At 41.4% G+C, this 19214-nt stretch overlaps 1 protein-coding gene across 1 annotated transcript in view; it reads left to right on the top strand.

Annotated features, from left to right (window-relative positions):
• The window catches only part of LOC124776221, a 709169-nt gene extending 694996 nt beyond the window's left edge, over nucleotides 1-14173 (top strand). The window contains exons 5-6 of the mRNA XM_047251076.1: nucleotides 546-708; nucleotides 11335-14173. Coding sequence (XP_047107032.1) covers nucleotides 546-708; nucleotides 11335-11767 — 596 coding nt within the window. The 3' untranslated portion in view covers nucleotides 11768-14173. The remainder of the gene's footprint in view (nucleotides 1-545; nucleotides 709-11334) is intronic.
• The last annotated feature ends 5041 nt before the right edge of the window (nucleotides 14174-19214 follow it).

The raw sequence follows: 19214 nt of genomic DNA, 5'->3' as shown, positions 1-19214 counted from the left end.
GTTTTGGGCTCATGTACGAGTGTATTGGTTTTGATTGCCATAATTCGTTAGCTGCATACTGTATGGCAAGTACTCTCTGACTTATTGTTTCTTTCTTTTTTTAAAAGTCTGATGATAGGCATCACAGACCTAAATCAGTTACCTGGTTTGTAACGTTGTGGTTCTTAACTGGAATAACTATAAAAAAATACCACCCTGGGCCACTGTGGATTTTTGTTGCGACTAAGTCTCGGCTCATGAGCTGTATTTATTCTTCACTTTTGTTACAATCGCATGTCATTCATTATACCACAAAAATCATCAGGTTTCTGCCGTCAGCCCACGTGCTACTTTAGCTGCAGCTTTCCCTCATAGTTTGGGGCATTCTGCACTCTTTTCCTTGCATTCCCAGATATATTAGGGACATACGGAGGCTGTGGCTTCTTGTTCCTCTGATGTCTCACCTGTTGTTCGAACTCTTGCCTCCTCGACCTAAGGGGAGCGCTGCTGTAACACTTGCCAACGACACAGCGGTACTGACGCGGCGCCTGTCGTGTATGTTGCAGCCATGATGTACCCGGAGTTCCAGTACCGACCGCCGCCGCCGTCGTACCAGGCCTCCATGCAGGAGTACCGGCTGCGCCTGCTGCTGCTCGACCGCCAGCCGCAGGGACACAACGCCGTCTCGCCGCCCCCGACCTACCGGTCGCACGTCTCCTCCACCTTCAGGTCAGTCAGCTTCCCAGCGCAGCCGCGCAGGGTATAGGGGGGTACACAGGCTTTGCAAAAATATGGAAACTCCGACTGAAACACATTACCACTTATAATACTATTTAGGAAATCCACTGGCATTCAAAACAGCTTCCATTCATCTCGTAATGTGTAAAAACAGGTCTTCTATGGTTTTCAAGGGATTCATGTACCATTTTTCCTGAAAAATAGGGGCAAGATCATGTAACGATGGTGGAAATGATAACGATCATGCATCCTTCTCTCTAGACTACAAAGACTCAGTGATATTGAGAGTTGATGACAGCGGTGATCAGGGCAGAAATACAGGGTGATCAAAAAGTCAGTATCAGTTTGAAAACTGAATAAATCACGGAATAATGTAGATAGAGAGTTACAAATTGGCACACATGCTTGGAATGACATGGGGTTTTATTAGAACAAAAAAAAAAAAAATACAAAAGTTAAAAAAAGGTGCGACAGATGGCCCTTCATCTGATCAGAATAGCAATAATTAGCGTAACAAAGTAAGACAAAGCAAAGATGATGTTCTTTACAGGAAATGCTTAGTATGTCCACCATCATTCCTCATCAATAGCTGTAGTCGAGGAATAATGTTGTGAACAGCACTGTAAAACATGTCCGGAGTTATGGTGAGGCATTGGCGTCGGATGTTGTCTTTCAGCATTCCTAGAGATGTCGGTCGATCACGATACACTTGCGACTTCAGGTAACCCCAAAGCCAATAATCGCACGGACTGAGGTGTGGGGACCTGGGAGGCTAAGCATGACGAAAGTGGCGGCTGAGCACACGATCATCACCAAACGACGCGCGCAAGAGATTTTTCACGCGCCTAGCAATATGGGGTGGTTCTAATAAAACCCCATGTCATTCCAAGCATGTGCGTCAATTTTTACCTCTCTATCTACATTATTCCGTAGTTTATTAAGTTTTCAAATTTATACTGACTTTTTGATCACCCGGTACAAGGTGTGTTGACACACTTAGCAACTGGTCATAACAGAAGCATGACGAGTGTCTTTGCTAGTAGGAAACAGAAGCTACAGCACTTTTAGTGTAATTAAACTGTTGCTACATTTCATTGTATTCCGTTGTGCGAATAATAATTGGTTAGCATATCGATGCAACCAAGTAAACAAAGCAATTGATGCTACGAATCTAAGCTCAGCTGTAAGACCTATGCACAACTCACAGAGCGTACGTGACCATTATTGCTAATATTGCGGACTTCGCTTCTTGTGACGTTTCTCCTATGATTTTCAATATTTTAACTTTGACTTTGAGCTCTGCAGTAATGACAGAGTGGAAAATTCTGTAGAAGGAAACTAATTTTCACTTCTGTCTTTATTTCCTTAAAAGTAATGAGTCATTTGGGAGGTTTATGGGGACTATTATATTTTTATCTAATATAACACTCTCTTTCAAGGAAAAAGTTTCTATTTGCTTCACAACAAATTGATTCTTTAGACGTCTTGCTCTCGAGTGTCAGTCTTTAGAATGTAGCGAACTGATTTTTGCCACCACAATTTAACAGCGAGATTTAAATTTGTGGCGAAAACTGTGAGCTAATTGCCACTCACTCGTCAGATAATTGGCCCCTTGCGGCATAATAATGCATTACATCTTTACTAAACTGACTTGCAGTTGTTAACGGCCGTAAAGTAATCTGGACAAAGTCCTCGAGATGACAGCGATATCGCTGTCTGAGTGCCTAGAGCCTCGTGAATTACTGGGATAAGCGACAGCCCTCTGTACCACCAACCCACTTTCATTAATGACGTCATCAGAAGCTCCAAAAAGCAACACAAATCTGATTTAAAAATCTTGATCAGGACGTCGTAAATACCCGTTCCTATGCGCCAACGTTTAAAAATCAGTTACAGAATCGAACAAATTTCGACTAATAAATACTGAACCTGAAGGGGTAACCGACGCAAATTAGAGTTTTATTTTAGACAAATTAAATTATCAAATATTTGTTACTTCTGTTAAATGAAGTCTTCGTAATTTTATATTATAATATGCTAGCCTTATGGCGAGCGCAACTGTAAAAAGCTTTATTGATTCTTGTTCAAACTGTTTTGAGCTCATGTGCGCTTAAATTGACTTCTGATTGCCTCAGTTTGTAAGTTAGTAATTTATCCTCGTGTTCAAAGCATCAATCCTCGATGATATGAGAGTGTCAACTCGGGCCCTGTCGTCTTGGAATGTAGCATCACCATTGGGGAACAAACATTGTACCATGGAATGGATCTAAAGAGCTAAAATGGTCACATAACGTTTGGTTCTAATGTGACCTTCGAGGGTAACTAAGGGACCCATGGAATACCGCAGTAATAGTTCCCCAAACTATCACCGAGCCGCAGCAGTGTTCCACTTTTGGGATGTGAGCTCAGCCAGAAGTAGGAAACAGTTCGAAACAAGACACATCCGACGAAATGACTTTCTTCTTTCAGTACAAAATCCACATTTTATGGCTTCGCCACCACATTTTCCTGTTAAGGACATTTACATCACTGATGAGTGGTTTCAGAATTCCAGCTCGCTCTCCAGTTACCTGCTTATGGTGCTCCCTATGCGTAGTTTTAGTGCTGATAGCGTTCACGAGCTACATTCAGTTTAGTACTGACGTTTGCGGCTCTCATCCACTTATTATTCTTCACAATCCAATTCACTGATTGTCACGGTCACCCAACACGCAGTTTCGTCCGCGCTGTACCTTACATCTACATCTACATCCATACTCCGCAAGCCACCTGACGGTGTGTGGCGGAGGGTACCTTGAGTACCTCTATCGGTTCTCCGTTCTATTCCAATCTCGTATTGTTCGTGGAAAGAAAGATTGTCGGTATGCCTCTGTGTGGGCTCTAATCTCTCTGATTTTATCCTCATGGTGTCTTCGCGAGATATACGTAGGAGGGAGCAACATACTGCTTGAATCCTCGGTGAAGGTAAGTTCTCGAAACTTCAACAAAAGCCCGTACTGAGCTACTGAGCGTCCCTCTTGCGGAGCCTTCCACTGGAGTTTATCTATCATCTCCGTAACGCTTTCGCGATTACTAAATGATTCTGTAACGAAGCGCGCTGTTCTCCGTTGGATCTTCTCTATCTCTTCTATCAACCATATCTGACACGGATCCCACACTGGTGAGCAATATTCAAGCAGTGGGCGAATAAGTGTACTGTAACCTACTTCCTTTGTTTTCGGATTGCATTTCCTTAGGATTCTTCCAGTGAATCTCAGTCTGGCATCTGCTTTACCGATGATCTACTTTATATGATCATTCCATTTTAAATCACTCCTAATGCGTACTCCCAGATAATTTATGGAATTAACTGCTTCCAGTTGCTGACCTGCTATATTGTAGGTAAATGATAAAGGGCCTTTCTTTCTATGTATTTGCAGCACATTACACTTGTCTACATTGAGATTCAATTGCCATTCCCTGTACCATGCGTCAATTAGCTGCAGATCCTCCTGCATTTCAGTACAATTTTCCATTGTTACAACCTCTCGATATACTACAGCATCATCCGCAGAAAGCCTCAGTGAACTTCCGATGGTATCCACAAAGTCATTTATCTATACTGTGAATAGCAACGGTCCTATGACACTCCGCTGCGGCACACCTGAAATCACTCTTACTGTGGAAGACTTCTCTCCATTGAGAATGACATGCTGCGTTCTGTTATCTAGGAACTCTTCAATCCAATCACACGATTGGTCTGATAGTCCATATGCTCTTACTTTGTTCATTAAACGACTATGGGGAACAGTATTGAACGCCTTGCGGAAGTCAAGAAACACGGCATCTACCTGGGAACCCGTGAACGAATAGCGTGAGCTGGGTTTCACACGATCGAAACCCATGCGGAGTCCTACAGAGTAGATTTCTAGTCTCCAGAAAAGTCATTATACTCGAACATAATAAGCTTAGCTGTAAGTGGTAAAAATCTTTGATGTGGTGCCTCTTGAAACACTAAACCCTCTGGCTACTTTGGTTACTGAAGCATTCGTTCTACGAGAAAAAGCAATTTGCCCATTATTACGTTCTCAAGCTTCGACGTAACGCACTCATGTGGTCAATTAGAACAGCGCAACGTGAAGGCTGGGCTAGCGTCTGCGTTTATGTTCAAGATTGTGTTTCTGGCGCTGTTTCCATATTTTCTCCAACCAATGTACTTTGTAATAATCTCACTAAACGCACGTTAGAGGTTGTTTATATCGTTTACTTCACTGTTCGTCCACGGATAGAAACGAATTGCTGCATCATACAGAATGTCTTCCTTATCATGGTTTGCGACTGCAGCGCTCTCCATCGGCAGATGTCGTCTGTATCTGCCTTGCAAAACACTCAGTTTGTTTACGAAGATGAACTCGTGTAAAATTCTTGCGTTAGCTCAATTAGAACACGCAAATGCTAGTCACATTGTATTGGATTGGATTGATTTGGGGAGGAGATCATCGGTCTCATCGGGCTAGGGAAGGACGGGGAAAGAAGCCGACCGTGCCCTTTCAAAGAAACCATACCGGCATTTGCCTGGAGCGGTTTAGGGAAATCACGGAAAACCTAAATCAGGGTGGCGAGACGCGGGATTGAACCGTCGTCCTCCCGAATGTCAGTCCAGTGTGCTAACCACTGCGCCACCGCGCCCGGTAGTCACATTGTTCTGTCTGTAGTACACATAAGTAAAAACGTCAATATCCTTGAACATTTTACAAGGCAAAAACGAAAATGTCATGTGTAATCAGTAAGGACATAAGTTTGTGAAAGTGTCGTTACATATAGTGTGATACAAATCTGCAGTAGTATCCCACATGAGATGAAATCTCGCTCTTCAGTAAAACTCTGAGGTAGTTTTTACTAGATCATTGTTTCTGTTCAGCAGCAGAGTTGTTAGATCACGTGAAATACAAGATTTGAAACAAGAAAGTGCGAAATATCGTACAGGAAGTAGTGCAAGCGTTGTTCTAGATAAACAAAAAAAAAAAAAAAAAAACAACATTTATTTGCTGCAATATTACTGTCACATTTCGTGTACTTCGTGTATTGCTTCCTGGGTGAATAAATAAATATTCAATTGCCATTGCATCAGGCAGAGACGTGGAAAACAATCTCATATTACTTAATCCATTTTCTTTGGTATGTTCACAAAATATAGCAAACTTAGGCCTCAGAGAGAGCGCTCTTATACTGTATATACATGAAGTCAGTTATTAGAGAACATAACTCACGTGAATCACTAAGAAAGTCGCAGAATAGAAAAAGCGAAGGCGAATAAAGAAATTGACAGAGAAGGACGCAAACGAACAACGCTACTACCGCTTCGCACCTGAAGTCCACGACAGTACGCTGTACCTGTGTAACGCATTGCCGTGTCTTGTGTTAACGATGTTACGAAGGCTCTAATTGCTGCTACTAATAGAAATTCAATTATAATAAGTTGTATCAGGAATGACTCATTTCTGATAAATCTGTAAAGTTCCGTTTCCTACAAACGACATACTTTCTCGACAGAGAAGTTATAATACGAAAATTCTTTGACTACCAGTACGATTTTTCCAATCATTTAATTACAACAAATCTTACCAATAACGACGCATTTTCTAGAGTTTCTTGTCGTGATCGTGACTTGAAACAGAATACAGGGCTATTACAAATGATTGAAGCCATTTCATAAATTCACTGTAGCTCCATTCATTGACATATGGTCACGACACACTACAGATACGTAGAAAAACTCATAAAGTTTTGTTCGGCTGAAGCCGCACTTCAGGTTTCTGCCGCCAGAGCGCTCGAGAGCGCAGTGAGACAAAATGGCGACAGGAGCCAAGAAAGCGTATGTCGTGCTTGAAACGCACTCACATCATTCAGTCATAACAGTGCAACGACACTTCAGGACGAAGTTCAACAAAGATCCACCAACTGCTAACTCCATTCGGCGATGGTATGCGCAGTTTAAGGCTTCTGGATACCTCTGTAAGGGGAAATCAACGAGTCGGCCTGCAGTGAGCGAAGAAACGGTTGAACGCGTGCGGGCAAGTTTCACGCGTAGCCCGCGGAAGTCGACGAATAAAGCAAGCAGGGAGCAAAACGTACCACAGCCGACGGTTTGGAAAATGTTACGGAAAAGGCTAAAGCAGAAGTCTTACCGTTTACAATTGCTACAAGCCCTGACACCCGATGACAAAGTCAAACGCTTTGAATTTTCGGCGCCGTTGCAACAGCTGATGGAAGAGGATGCGTTCAGTGCGAAACTTGTTTTCAGTGATGAAGCAACATTTTTTCTTAATGGTGAAGTGAACAGACACATTGTGCGAATCTGGGCGGTAGAGAATCCTCACGCATTGGTGCAGCAAATTCGCAATTCACCAAAAGTTAACGTGTTTTGTGCAATCTCACGGTTTAAAGTTTATGGCCCCTTTTTCTTCTGCGAGAAAAACGTTACAGGACACGTGTATCTGGACATGCTGGAAAATTGGTTCATGCCACAACTGGAGACCGACAGCGCCGACTTCATATTTCAACAGGATGGTGCTCCGCCGCACTTCCATCATGATGTTCGGCATTTCTTAAACAGGAGATTCGAAAACCAATGGATCGGTCGTGGTGGAGATCATGATCAGCAATTCATGTCATGGCCTCCACGCTCTCCCGACTTAACCCCATGCGATTTCTTTCTGTGGATTTATGTGAAAGATTCAATATTTAAACCTCCTCTACCAAGAAACGTGCCGGAACTGCGAGCTCGCATCAACGATGCTTTCGAACTCATTGATGGGGACATGCTGCACCGAGTGTGGGAGGAACTTGATTATCGGATTGATGTCTGCCGAATCACTAAAGGGGCACATATCGAACATTTGTGAATGCCTAAAAAAACGTTTTGAGTTTCTGTATGTGTGTGCAAAGCATTGTGAAAATATCTCAAATAATAAAGTTATTGTAGAGCTGTGAAATCGCTTCAATCATTTGTAATAACCCTGTACATCATAGTTAGTAAGTTATAATATAAAACCGACCAAATATGAACTTCATCCAAACCAACGCAATCGAACGTGAACGTAGAGCGCGTTCTTACATCTCACTGGCCACAGTCCTCTCTACGAAGAAAAAATCTGACTTGTTTTATTCAGTCTGTGACGCTACGGACTGCTGTGGACCGTGGAATTTAACGCAGTGACGTCATAAATCTGGACCCGGTTTTCGTTCACGAACGCTTTCTTGGCCCGTATGAGGACGGCTTAAGGGTTGTGGAGTTATTTTGCAGTCAGATCAATCCCTATTGCAGGTCTTTCCTGTGAATGGTTGCGCATTGAAACATTTATGTACGTAAAATCGTTCTGGAACTACACTCATTTGACAAAATTCATGGAATACCTCCCATTATCGTGTCCGACCTCCTTTTAGTGGGCGTGGTGCAGTAACTCGATGTGGCATAGACTCAACAAGTCGTTGTAAGTCCCTTGCGTAAATATTGAACCGTACTGCCTCTATAACCGTACATAATTGCGAAAGTTTTGCCGGTACAGGATTTTGTGCACGAACTGACACTCGTTTATCTCCCATAAATGTTCGGTGGGATCCACGTCGGGCGATCTGAATAGCCAAAGTTTCCGTCGTGCTGACTGGAATTTTCTCCAAACCAATCGGAACAATTCGCGGCAGGTGACACAGCCCACACCTTATGGGGCCACCATCAGCTTGCACATTACGCTGTTGACACCTTCGATCCGTGGGTTCGTGGGATCTGCGCCACACCACCAGCTATTACCAACAGAAATCGGGACTGATACGACCAGCCCACAGTTTTCCAGTCTTCTAGGATTTAATCGATACAGCTACGAGCCCATGAGATGCGCTGCTGGCGATGACCTGCCTTTAGCAAAGCGGCTCTTGTCGGTCACCTGTAATTTCGCAGCACTGTTCTAATGGAAACCTTCATCGTACAGCCCGCATTTATTTCTGCGGTTATTTCACGCAATGTTGCTTGTCTCTCAGCACTGACAACGGTATGCAAATGTTGCTGCTCGTCGGGCGGTGTGGCCGAGCGGTTCTAGGCGCTTCAGTCTGGAACCGCGTGACCGCTACAGTCGCAGGTTCGAATCCTGCCTCGGGCATGGATGTGTGTGATGTCCTTAGGTTAGTTAGGTTTAAGTAGTTCTAAGTTCTAGGGGACTGACTACCTCAGATGTTAAAGTCCCATAGTGCTCAGAGCCATTTGAACCATTTTTGTTGCTGCTCTCGGTCGTTACGTGAAGCTCGTCGACTACTGCATTCTCTTTGGTGACAGGTAACGCTTGAAGTTTGCTATTGTCTTGAGGCTGTCGATGATAGAAAATTTTATTTCCTAACGATATCCAAACTTCCATGAATATGAAGAGCTGAGATGGAAACCCAGTTCTAAGCAAAGAAGGGAAAGCAGAAAGGTGGAAGGAGCATGTAGAGAGTCTATACAAGGACGATATTTTTGAGGACAATTTTATGAAAGTGGAAGAGGATGTAGATGAAGATGAAATGGGAGATATGATACTGCGTGAAGAGTTTGGCAGAGCACTGAAAGACCAAAGTCGAAACAAGGCCTCAGGAGTAGACAACATTCCATTAGAACTACTGACAGGCTTGGGAGAGCCAGTCCTGACAAAACTCTGCCATCTGGAGAGCAAGATGTATGAGACAGGCGAAATACCCTCAGACTTCAAGAAGAATATAATAATTCCAATCGCATAGAAAGCAGGTGATGACAGATGTGAACATTACCGAACTAACAGTTTAATAACCCACGGCTACAAAATACTGACGTGAATTCTTTAGAGACGAATGTAAAAACTGGTAGAAGCCGACCTCGGGGAAGATCAGTTTGGATTCCGTAGAAATGTTGGAACACGTGAGGCAATACTGACCCTACGACTTATCTTAGAAAATAGATTAAGGAAAGGCAAACCTACATTTCTAGCATTTGTAGACTTAGAGAAAGCTTTTGACAATGTTGACTTTAATACCCTCTTTCAAATTCTGAAGGTGGCAGGGATCAAATGCAGGTTGAAATGGTTGACATGACTCTGAGCACTATGGGACTGAACATCTGAGGTCATTAGTCCCCTAGAACTTAGAACTACTTAAACCTAACTAACCTAAGCACATCACACACATCCATGCCCAAGGCAGGATTCGAACCTGCGACCGTAGCAGTCTCGTGGTTCCGGACTGAAGTGCCTAGAACCGCACGGCCACCGCGGCCGGCTCAAATGCAGGGAGCGAAAGGCTATTTACAATTTGTACAGAAACCAGATGGCAGTTATAAGAGTCGACGGGCATGAAAGGGAAGCAGTGATTGGGAAGCGAGTGAGACAGGGTTGTAGGCTCTCCCCGATGTTATTCAGTCTGTATATTGAGCAAATAGTAAAGGAAACAAAAGAAAAATTCAGAGTAGGAATTAAAATCCATGGAGAAGAAATAAAATCTTTGGGGTTTGCCGATGACATTGTAATTCTGTCAGACACTGCAAAGGACCTGAAAGAGCAATTGAACGGAATGGACAGTGTCTTGAAAGGAGGATATAAGATGGACATCAATAAAAGCAGAACGAGGATAATTGAATGTAGTCGAATTAAATAGGATGATGCTGAGGGTATCAGATTAGGAAATGAGACGCTTAAGGTAGTAAAGGAGTTTCGCTATTTCGGGAGAAAAATGATGATGGTCGAAGTAGAGAGGATATAAAAAGTAGACTGGCAATGGCAAGGAAAGCGTTTCTGAATAAGAGAAATTTGTTAACATCGAGTATAGATTTAAGTGTCAGGAAGTCTTTTCTGAAAGTATTTGTATGGAATGTAGCCATGTATGGAAGTGAAACGTGGACGATAAATCGTTTAGACAAAATGAGAAGAGAAGCTTTCTAAATGTGGTGCTACGGAAGAATGCTGAAGATTAGATGGGTAGATCACATAACTAATGAGGAGGTATTGAATAGAATTGGGGAGAAGAGATATTTGTAGCACAACTTGACTAGAAGAAAGGATCGGTTGGTAGGACATGTTCTGAGGCATCAAGGGATCACCAATTTAGTATTGGAGGGCAGCGCCGAGGGTAAAAATCGTCGAGGGAGACCAAGAGATGAATACACTAAACAGATTGAGAAGGATTTAGGTTGCAGTAAGTACTGGGAGATGAAGAAGCTTGCAAGGGATAGCGTAGCATGGAGAGCTGCATCAAACCAGTCTCAGGACTGAAGACCACAACAACAACAACAATAACAACAACAACATCCAAACTAGACTGTCCCATGTGTCTAGGTGCAACTGCCATTGCGGCCTCAAGGTCTGTTAGTTGATGTCGTGCGGCCATAGTCATGTCGGAAAAGTTTTCACATAAATCACCTGAGTGCAAATGACTACCCTTTCAGAACTTGTGTACTACATTACCATCATAGCGCTATCCCATGACATTTGTCAATTCATTGTAATATGAGGGTGTGAATGGTTGCACATCGACTCGGTACACATAGAATGCACTTAAAATGCCCCGGAAGTAATATGAGATTCACTGCTTCACTTTTTTCACCCTTAGACATTCTGTAAGTGTTGTCTTGTTTCGGTACAGGGCGCCTCTAGGATTGCGGCGGGAGGCGGCGTCTGCGGCGGACTATTCGCGGCCGCCGAGCTACAGGTCGCGTACCAGCTCCACCCGGCCGACCCTCGACCCCGGGGGCGGCGGGGGCGGTGGAGGAGGAGGCGGCAGCCTGGTGGGCGGCGGGGGCGGCGCCCTGGGGCACGTCGACCACTCGCGAGACCCCTCGCTGTCGCTGAGCGAGTCCGCGGACAGCGGGAAGCTGCGCTTCGTGCTGGACCCGGCGGCGCCCGGCGGCAAGGACCTCGCCAACCTGGTGACCATCGTGCAGACGGACGACAGCCCCGTCATCGTCACCGTGTCCGGCTCCACCCCCATCGTCACGGGCTCCTCGCCTTCCGGCCAGGGCGGGCACAGCGGCGGCAGCGGCATCAACACCGAGATGGAGATACTGGCGCACCTCTGATGACCCGGCCCGACCGAGCGCGGCAGCGTCTGCGGCCGTTCTGCAGGAGTGTACAGAGTGTTGCAACTGATCGTCTCGTGCGCACTCGTTATTGACTTATCTGTTCCAACGTATAAATGTGACTTCACTAACGGACCAAAAATAAGGAATGGGCACATTGCTGGAAACTGACTGATAAAGATGATGGGTACTGACCTCGTTACGAAATTTGATTGTGCTACGATAAAGCTCTAACGTCACTCCATCTGCTTCTGCATGCATCGTTTAAAGTCAACATAGCATCAACCCTCAATCTTTTTATAACAATTATATGAAATAAAAGAGAAATAAATGAAAAAAATGTTTACTGAGTAACCTCTTAAATTACCTTGAATAAAAGCATCTTTATGCGTCAGTAATTTGCAGCAAAGAAATATTTTGTATTTATTGACACCTACAAGAGATAATTTGAAATTCCTATCACAATTAATTGCTATACTACAATATTTAGTTATTCATCAGCCGTAATATTTTTCTTATTGTAGAGAGACTGTTTTGTCATTTCTGTTCCGTTTCGGTTCATAAGGGGGATAAAGCTGGGTACTGTTGCTAGTCCGGTGTACTGATTGTACCGCAAGTTGGTCCGGTTGTAAGTGACAGCCGTATCAGAGAAACTGGCGATTACCACTCGCGTTCTAAAGGCAGCGTGATATTGATGACTGCCTGACACTTTCAGGACCCAAAATTACCACCTGTACTCTGTTTGTACTGTTAAAACGTTTAAAACTGACTTGATTATTGTTCTGACTTTCGGAACAAGTTGACATCTCGGAATGAACTACTGAATAACAAAAGCCTTTGAGTTAACAAAATATTGCACAGTAGGCTAAATACTGCAAAACAGATAGATATCAAGAAACAAATGTGTAGTTCACAGCTACACACTGTAATAAGAGATTTGCCTTCTGCAAAGAAGTATCATTTTTGGCTATTCATGACTTGATCATTACAGTGTTTTCATTTATAAATCACACAAAAATTAACCTTCGTTCACTTTTTGGAAAAGAAGTTATATGTTAGAGATACAGCATCCTGTAGCAGACTGAAAGACGTGACAGTTTCACGACATGGATACTTGCATTTGAAATACTGTATGTGCTACATCACTGTCTATAAATCTCTCCATGTTGATAATTTGACTATGGTTAAAAGACTTTAGGAAACAACTGTACATCTTTCACATCTTGTAACAGATTGAAACTTTATTTTTGTGATACTGTCTTCCTCTTATCTAAATCAGTTCCAGAATTAATTCCAGTAGTTCTAATACAGTATTTGATATGAAATAGTGGCTCTGACAGCCAATGTAACCACAGAGAGTGCCTTATGCTTGAAGCAAACATTAGAGTTTTAACTACTACTACTACACTACCAAGAAATGTAACAATGACTTCTTTGTACTTGAGTCACAGCTTTAAATGACATATTGCACTACTAATGAAATTTGTTTCTCATAAGTTTCATATTTTTGTTTCTTGTATAATTGTACTACCGTGCACATAAGTGATTTAGGCTACTTCTTTCTAATTTTTGCGTATTTCCTGAGAAAAGTGGTAACATTTGCTCAAAATCATCTTGTATGAGCGTAAAGCACGAGACTCCTGGGATGGGAAATGTAGCTCATGGTTGTGTGTAGTAGCAGAACGAGAAGGAGAGCATGATGGGACATATACATGATGAAAGTAAGTGGTTTGGAGAGTAATAGTTGCAGAAAATGCATCCAAAGACAACTTCATGTTAAAGATTTAAGTATTCATGACTGAAAAATACCTCAAGCCAGTAACAACGTTTTACTTTTGCATGTGACCCTGCAATTATAATTTGGAATCGGCACTATAATTTCTGTACACTAATTAGAAGTCAGTGTTGTGTACTGACATCTGTCCTTCAGCTCTATTGGCTCATAGAAAAGAATATAATGATATGGCCTGCTGTGTTAAAATGTTCTCTGTTAGCTGTTTAGTCGACAGTGAAGCTGAATTTTTCCTGTTATACTCTGTACCTATTAAGACATTTCCACTATTGACTTACGTGTTGTACATTTTGTAATTTCATATAACATTGTGTATGAAAGTCTGCATTGATTCACAGTGACTTATTGGGGAGAAAGAGACAGAAGTTCGCTGGCTCTAGATTGCTTGTCACTGTAAAAGTATGGTGCTTACAGCACATGGTGCTTTCACACCTATAAATGTATATACATATTCTGATAAATGACAGAGCCTTTACTGAAGTATTTTGTGCTATAGATGTTAATTTGTATATACTGTAAAATATTATAAATAGATCATGCTTATCAAAGAAAGTGAATTCCATATACAATGTATATGAGTCATTCATTCTGCATAAAGAAATGTGATTGAACTCTACCTGAATTTTAAGAGTCCATTAAATATTTATGCAAAAAAGTTTAAGTTGTTCTTTTAACATAACGTTTCCTTGTTTCTCTTCAGAATTTGCCCGTTTCTTTTAGTCACCATAGAGTGCACAATTTTGAGTGTGTATTTCGTACTGGTTGTGCATAGGCTGCCCTGTATTGGATAGTTATCGTAAAAATGTTTTTTTCTTAGTATCATTTTTTTCTCTTATTTCACTGCCTTTGTCTTCTTTCACTTAATTTTATGTAATTTAGAATGGATCAAGTAAGGGATAAGCTCTTACAATAACAATAACAACAACAAAAACAACAACAACAATACAATTTAAGAGTTCAAAAATCTCAAATCTAAATCAATGCAAATTTGTTTGAAATGGACTTAATTCATTCTACCAGTGCACAAATGTAATTATGATTTTAATTTTATGAAATATGTTTAAACATCAGTCACAATAATTATTTAATGGGAAGCAAAAGAGATATGATGGTTACAAGGTGTCCTCGTCACAAGAACAACGTCCTGCAACAAATATGAAATTTACACAATATGAAACTTATTGAAAATGCAGCTAGGAATCAAATAATTACTTTTTTGCAATTCACAAATTATAGTTCCTATTTGCTTTACAGCTGTTTACTCGCACTGCCCCTTGCTCTCTCTCTCTCTCTCTCTCTCTCTCTCTCTCTCTCTCTTTCTAATTCTCTCTCTCCTCCCTCCCTCTCCCCCCCCCTCTCTCTCTCCATTTCTGTCTTTGTTTATCAGAAATTGAGTGAACCACTTATGAATAGTTGATTCAGTGAACATGTGCTGTGAATGCTTTAAGATCAAAGACATCTTCTGGTAAAAGAGCCTTAGTATTTAACACTAAAGGGAATTAATTCACTGAAACCCTTTCTGTAATAGCTCTATATACAAATCTTAATCTAATCTAACCTAATGTCTACAGAGTGAATGCAATACATACACACTCCAAATGCTAATCTTTGCCCAAGTCGGAAAGCACAGAGAAATCTTGTTATTTTAGTAAATCTGGGAATAAAAACATGAAAACACAATAAATTTCAATCCAAGTACATGTACTTGAATTATAGTGGAGCCACAAGCATGGCTTTGTACATTATATATGCGGTCATTTCACTGTGTGGACTACAGAAGATACTCGTTTTCAGTTCAGTTTGACTAATTGTTATAAATAATGGTATGGAAATGGCATTTACTACTAGTGCTGTATGTTGAAATGGGTGCATAGTTTAATGCTACATTTTGTTTTTGTTATATTCGCATCTCACTCTTTCTTCATCTCTTTAGTGCAATAATCACATGACTGAACTGGATCCACGTTCACTATAAGAAAAGCAAGAAAATTTTTTTAATTCCCGTTAATATACAGTGCACGCTTTGTACGATCATAGTCGAAGCATTGCATAGAAGTTTCGTCTCCAGGCAAAAGACTTTTCTCGTTTTTAGTAAATCCCTGTGTCTCATACGTGATGAACCTTTTTCTTTTCTTGTAAACTTCACTGCGTGTGCCACTGTAAATGTTAACTTCCATTTACATCGCAAAACGCCTTCATGAAACTTTCGTAAATCTAGGTTTTATCTGCTATAATAATTAGATGAATGGGTTAAAGAGTACAAGGATAATCTAGATGGATGCAATGACATGCATCCGCTTGTTATTTTGTATTGAGAATTTGCATACATCAAACAAATATGAATAAAACCATAACACTTTTTACTGACTTGTTCCAATTCTTGCACTTTCTCTGACTAACTGTTACAAACATCCTAAGGAAATATTTGAGTTGCTATTAATTCCGCATCCCTAAGAATAAGAAAACATATTGTGTAAGTACATTGTTGCTAAATCCGTTTGAATATAGTAGTTTTTAAAAGCAAGATAAAGTTTTAACTTCAGTTCCTGCTTGGTGTCAGTTTGATAATGGGTAAACAGAGGTTGGTGTACCTGCTGGCTAGTATTAGGAGCAACTGAAATGTTGAGCTAAGATTCTATCCTCACGCAATGCTCAATAAACAGCTTCTAAAACAACAATACTCTTCCATGTAGCTATTCTTATAACTGTGTTTCCTCAGAACATGTTTCTTTGGGGGTTGTAATTTTTTTCCTGGATAAGAACAGACAGTTCTTTTATTGGATAATATATTTTCTGAAGAATATTATTTTGAGGCTAAATTTAACTATAATGTTTATCTTCAATAAACGCTGACCGTTTTGTTAAATGCTGCAAAAATGTCAAAGAAAGCAGAAAACGTAGCAGAGTGCAGGGAAGTCTCACTGTTGCTTGTAAGGTATTGTAAAAGTTACTCCATCTATTTTTTCAGCTACACTTAATGTAAGAAAACATTGTCTACAATCATAGCTTAAAAGTCTAAGTAACATGTGGTACCAATGCATCATTTACATTTGGATAACATGTATACTCTCACATTCCAATACAATACCCCGATTTCCAGTAACCCACAATATACTCTAGAAACCTCCAGGCAACACATGGTTTATGCTGAGAAAGAAGTCGTTGTTTTCACTTACATACTAGAGACCTATACACTAGAGGTTCCCAGCCCCATGTATGGTTTGTATTAAGACAGATATTGTTTTTACCTATAGAAGTTAAGGTATTCAGTATTGTACACAGACGTATTTGACTACACTAGAATCTGTAACTGAATAGATCTTCGACTTTCGCAAAAAAACGATGCATCGACTCGAAACACTGATACAGCAACGTGGCAACAACAGTCTGCGTAGGAAAAGACCAAGAACACACAGGTTATGACTGCACGTAGTGGCCATTTGGCACTCAGTATTTCAGTCACCAAGAAAGAGGATGGTGAAGCTAACAAATATGGATCACAGTAGGTGTGCCGAGAGATGGAACTGTTCATATCGTCACTTCACGACTGTGAAGAAGGCTCCACGAAAGAAGAAACATACAGTGGGTGTGCAGGTAAGGCGTACCACGTGCTGCAACAAAGCGCCAGGATCGCTTGGTCTACAGTATCCTAACAGCATAGTACCTCCACCGATTACAGACTTTGCAGCAGTCTCTGACTCAGTCTTCCCTCAAATTGTGTATCGACAGCTTCGACATTTTGCTCTGTACTTCTGGTGACCTACGTGATGCCATCAACTCGTATAAAGGCACACTGCTACTAAATAACTTGCTCAAATTCTTCGGAGTAGCGCTCTAATGGTAATTAGCACGAAACCCTCGTGAGGTAACCGTCCAACTGAAACACCACAATCAACAAGTTTTTTTTGAGCCATCAGTCTTCTGTCTGGTATGATGCGACCCGCCACAAATTCTTCTCCTGTGCCAAACTCTTCATCTCTCAGAGTAGCACTTGCAACCTACATCCTCAATTATATGCTGGATGTATTCCAATTTGTGCCTTCCTCTACAGTTTTTGCTCTCTACAGCCCCCTCTAGTACCACGGAAGTCATTCCCTGATGTCTTGACACGTCTCCTACCATCCTGTCCCTTCTCCTTGTCAGTGTTTTCCACATATTCCTTTCCTCTGTAGCATCACATCTCAACTGCTTCGATTCTCTTTTGTTCCGTTTTTCCCACAGTCCATGTTTCACTACCATACAATTCTTTGCTCCAGACGTACGTTCTTAGAAATTTTTTCATCGAATTGAGACCTATGTTTGATAACAGTAGGCTTTTGTTGGTGAGGAAAGTCCTTATTTCTTGTGCTAGTCTTCTTTTGATGTCCCTCTTGCTCCGTCCGTCATTGGTTATTTTGCTGCCTAGGTAGTAGAATTCCTTAACTTCATCTACTTTGTGGTCATCAATCCTGATGTTAAGTTTTTCCTTGTTCTTATTTCTGCTATTTCTCATTACTTTCGTCTTTCTTCGATTTATTTACATCACTGCTTCTTCAATGTCCAGACTGGACAGTAGGGGCGAAAGACAACATCTCTGTTTTACCCTCTTTTTTAATTCGAGCATTTCGTTCTTGGTTGTTCACGCACCATTTTACATTATGGAACGCTTTATCCAGGTCGACAAATCCTATGAACGTGTCTTGGTTTCTCTGAAGTATTGCTTCCATTATCAACCGCAACGTCAGAATTGCTTCTCTGGTGCCATTACCTTTCCTAAAGCCAAAGTGATCGTCATCTGACACATCATCAATTTTCTTTTTCTTTTCAGAACAGACTATAACCATTGGAACTATTAACCGACTTAACTCTGCGGCGGCCCCCCTCCACTATTCTCCATACCTTCAAAATTTTAATCTGATGTATTTTCTCCTACACCAATGTAGTATAGTTATCTGCTCTGCTGTGTTGCTCCCTCCATCTCATTGAATGAGATGCGTTCCACCTCGCTTTCTGCATCTGTTTATCTTCGTCGACATGGATCCCTTACGGTCTCATCAAATTCTCAGCCTTCTTCACTCACATAAAAACTCCACATCTATACATTTTATAAAAATGGATGTATATGTATAATTGTTCGGCATCTCCTCTAGTTTCAACCAAACATCATACACATATCACTTGCTGTCTGGAAAAAAACGGGGTGAGGACAATCTACCTATCAAAAGGATAGAAATAGGGATGAAAAAGCAGTGCAGCCGATGATGCACCAATACTCACAATTTTGTCATCCAGTGTTTGAGAATTGGAGCAATTAGTAACTTGCAACAAACGTCACACATAATTTCAAGGCTTTACGAAACATTTTCTCGCTGACAACCCACAGAATGTTAATGCAGTATGACTGCCGTATCAGACAACACGTTGTAGTTCATTACTTCTTTTCTACTAACTTTATTCGCAACACGTTTCACAGACAGTATCCATGTAAGTCGCTGAATGTACCTACAAAGGTATGTCATTGTACGACACATAGGTCAGGAGATATGACGTCATAAACCGTGACAAACACTGCCGCATCATGCACGACGTTTTAATTTATTGCTTCTTTACTACTAACTCTGCTCACAACACATTTTGCAGACAGTAACCACATGTAACTCGAAATGCACCTGCAAA

Source organism: Schistocerca piceifrons, chromosome 2 (genome assembly GCF_021461385.2).
Source record: "Schistocerca piceifrons isolate TAMUIC-IGC-003096 chromosome 2, iqSchPice1.1, whole genome shotgun sequence".
Lineage (NCBI taxonomy): Eukaryota > Metazoa > Arthropoda > Insecta > Orthoptera > Acrididae > Schistocerca > Schistocerca piceifrons.
Note: the sequence above shows the minus strand (reverse complement) of the source record. Positions and strands in the feature narration are given on the sequence as shown.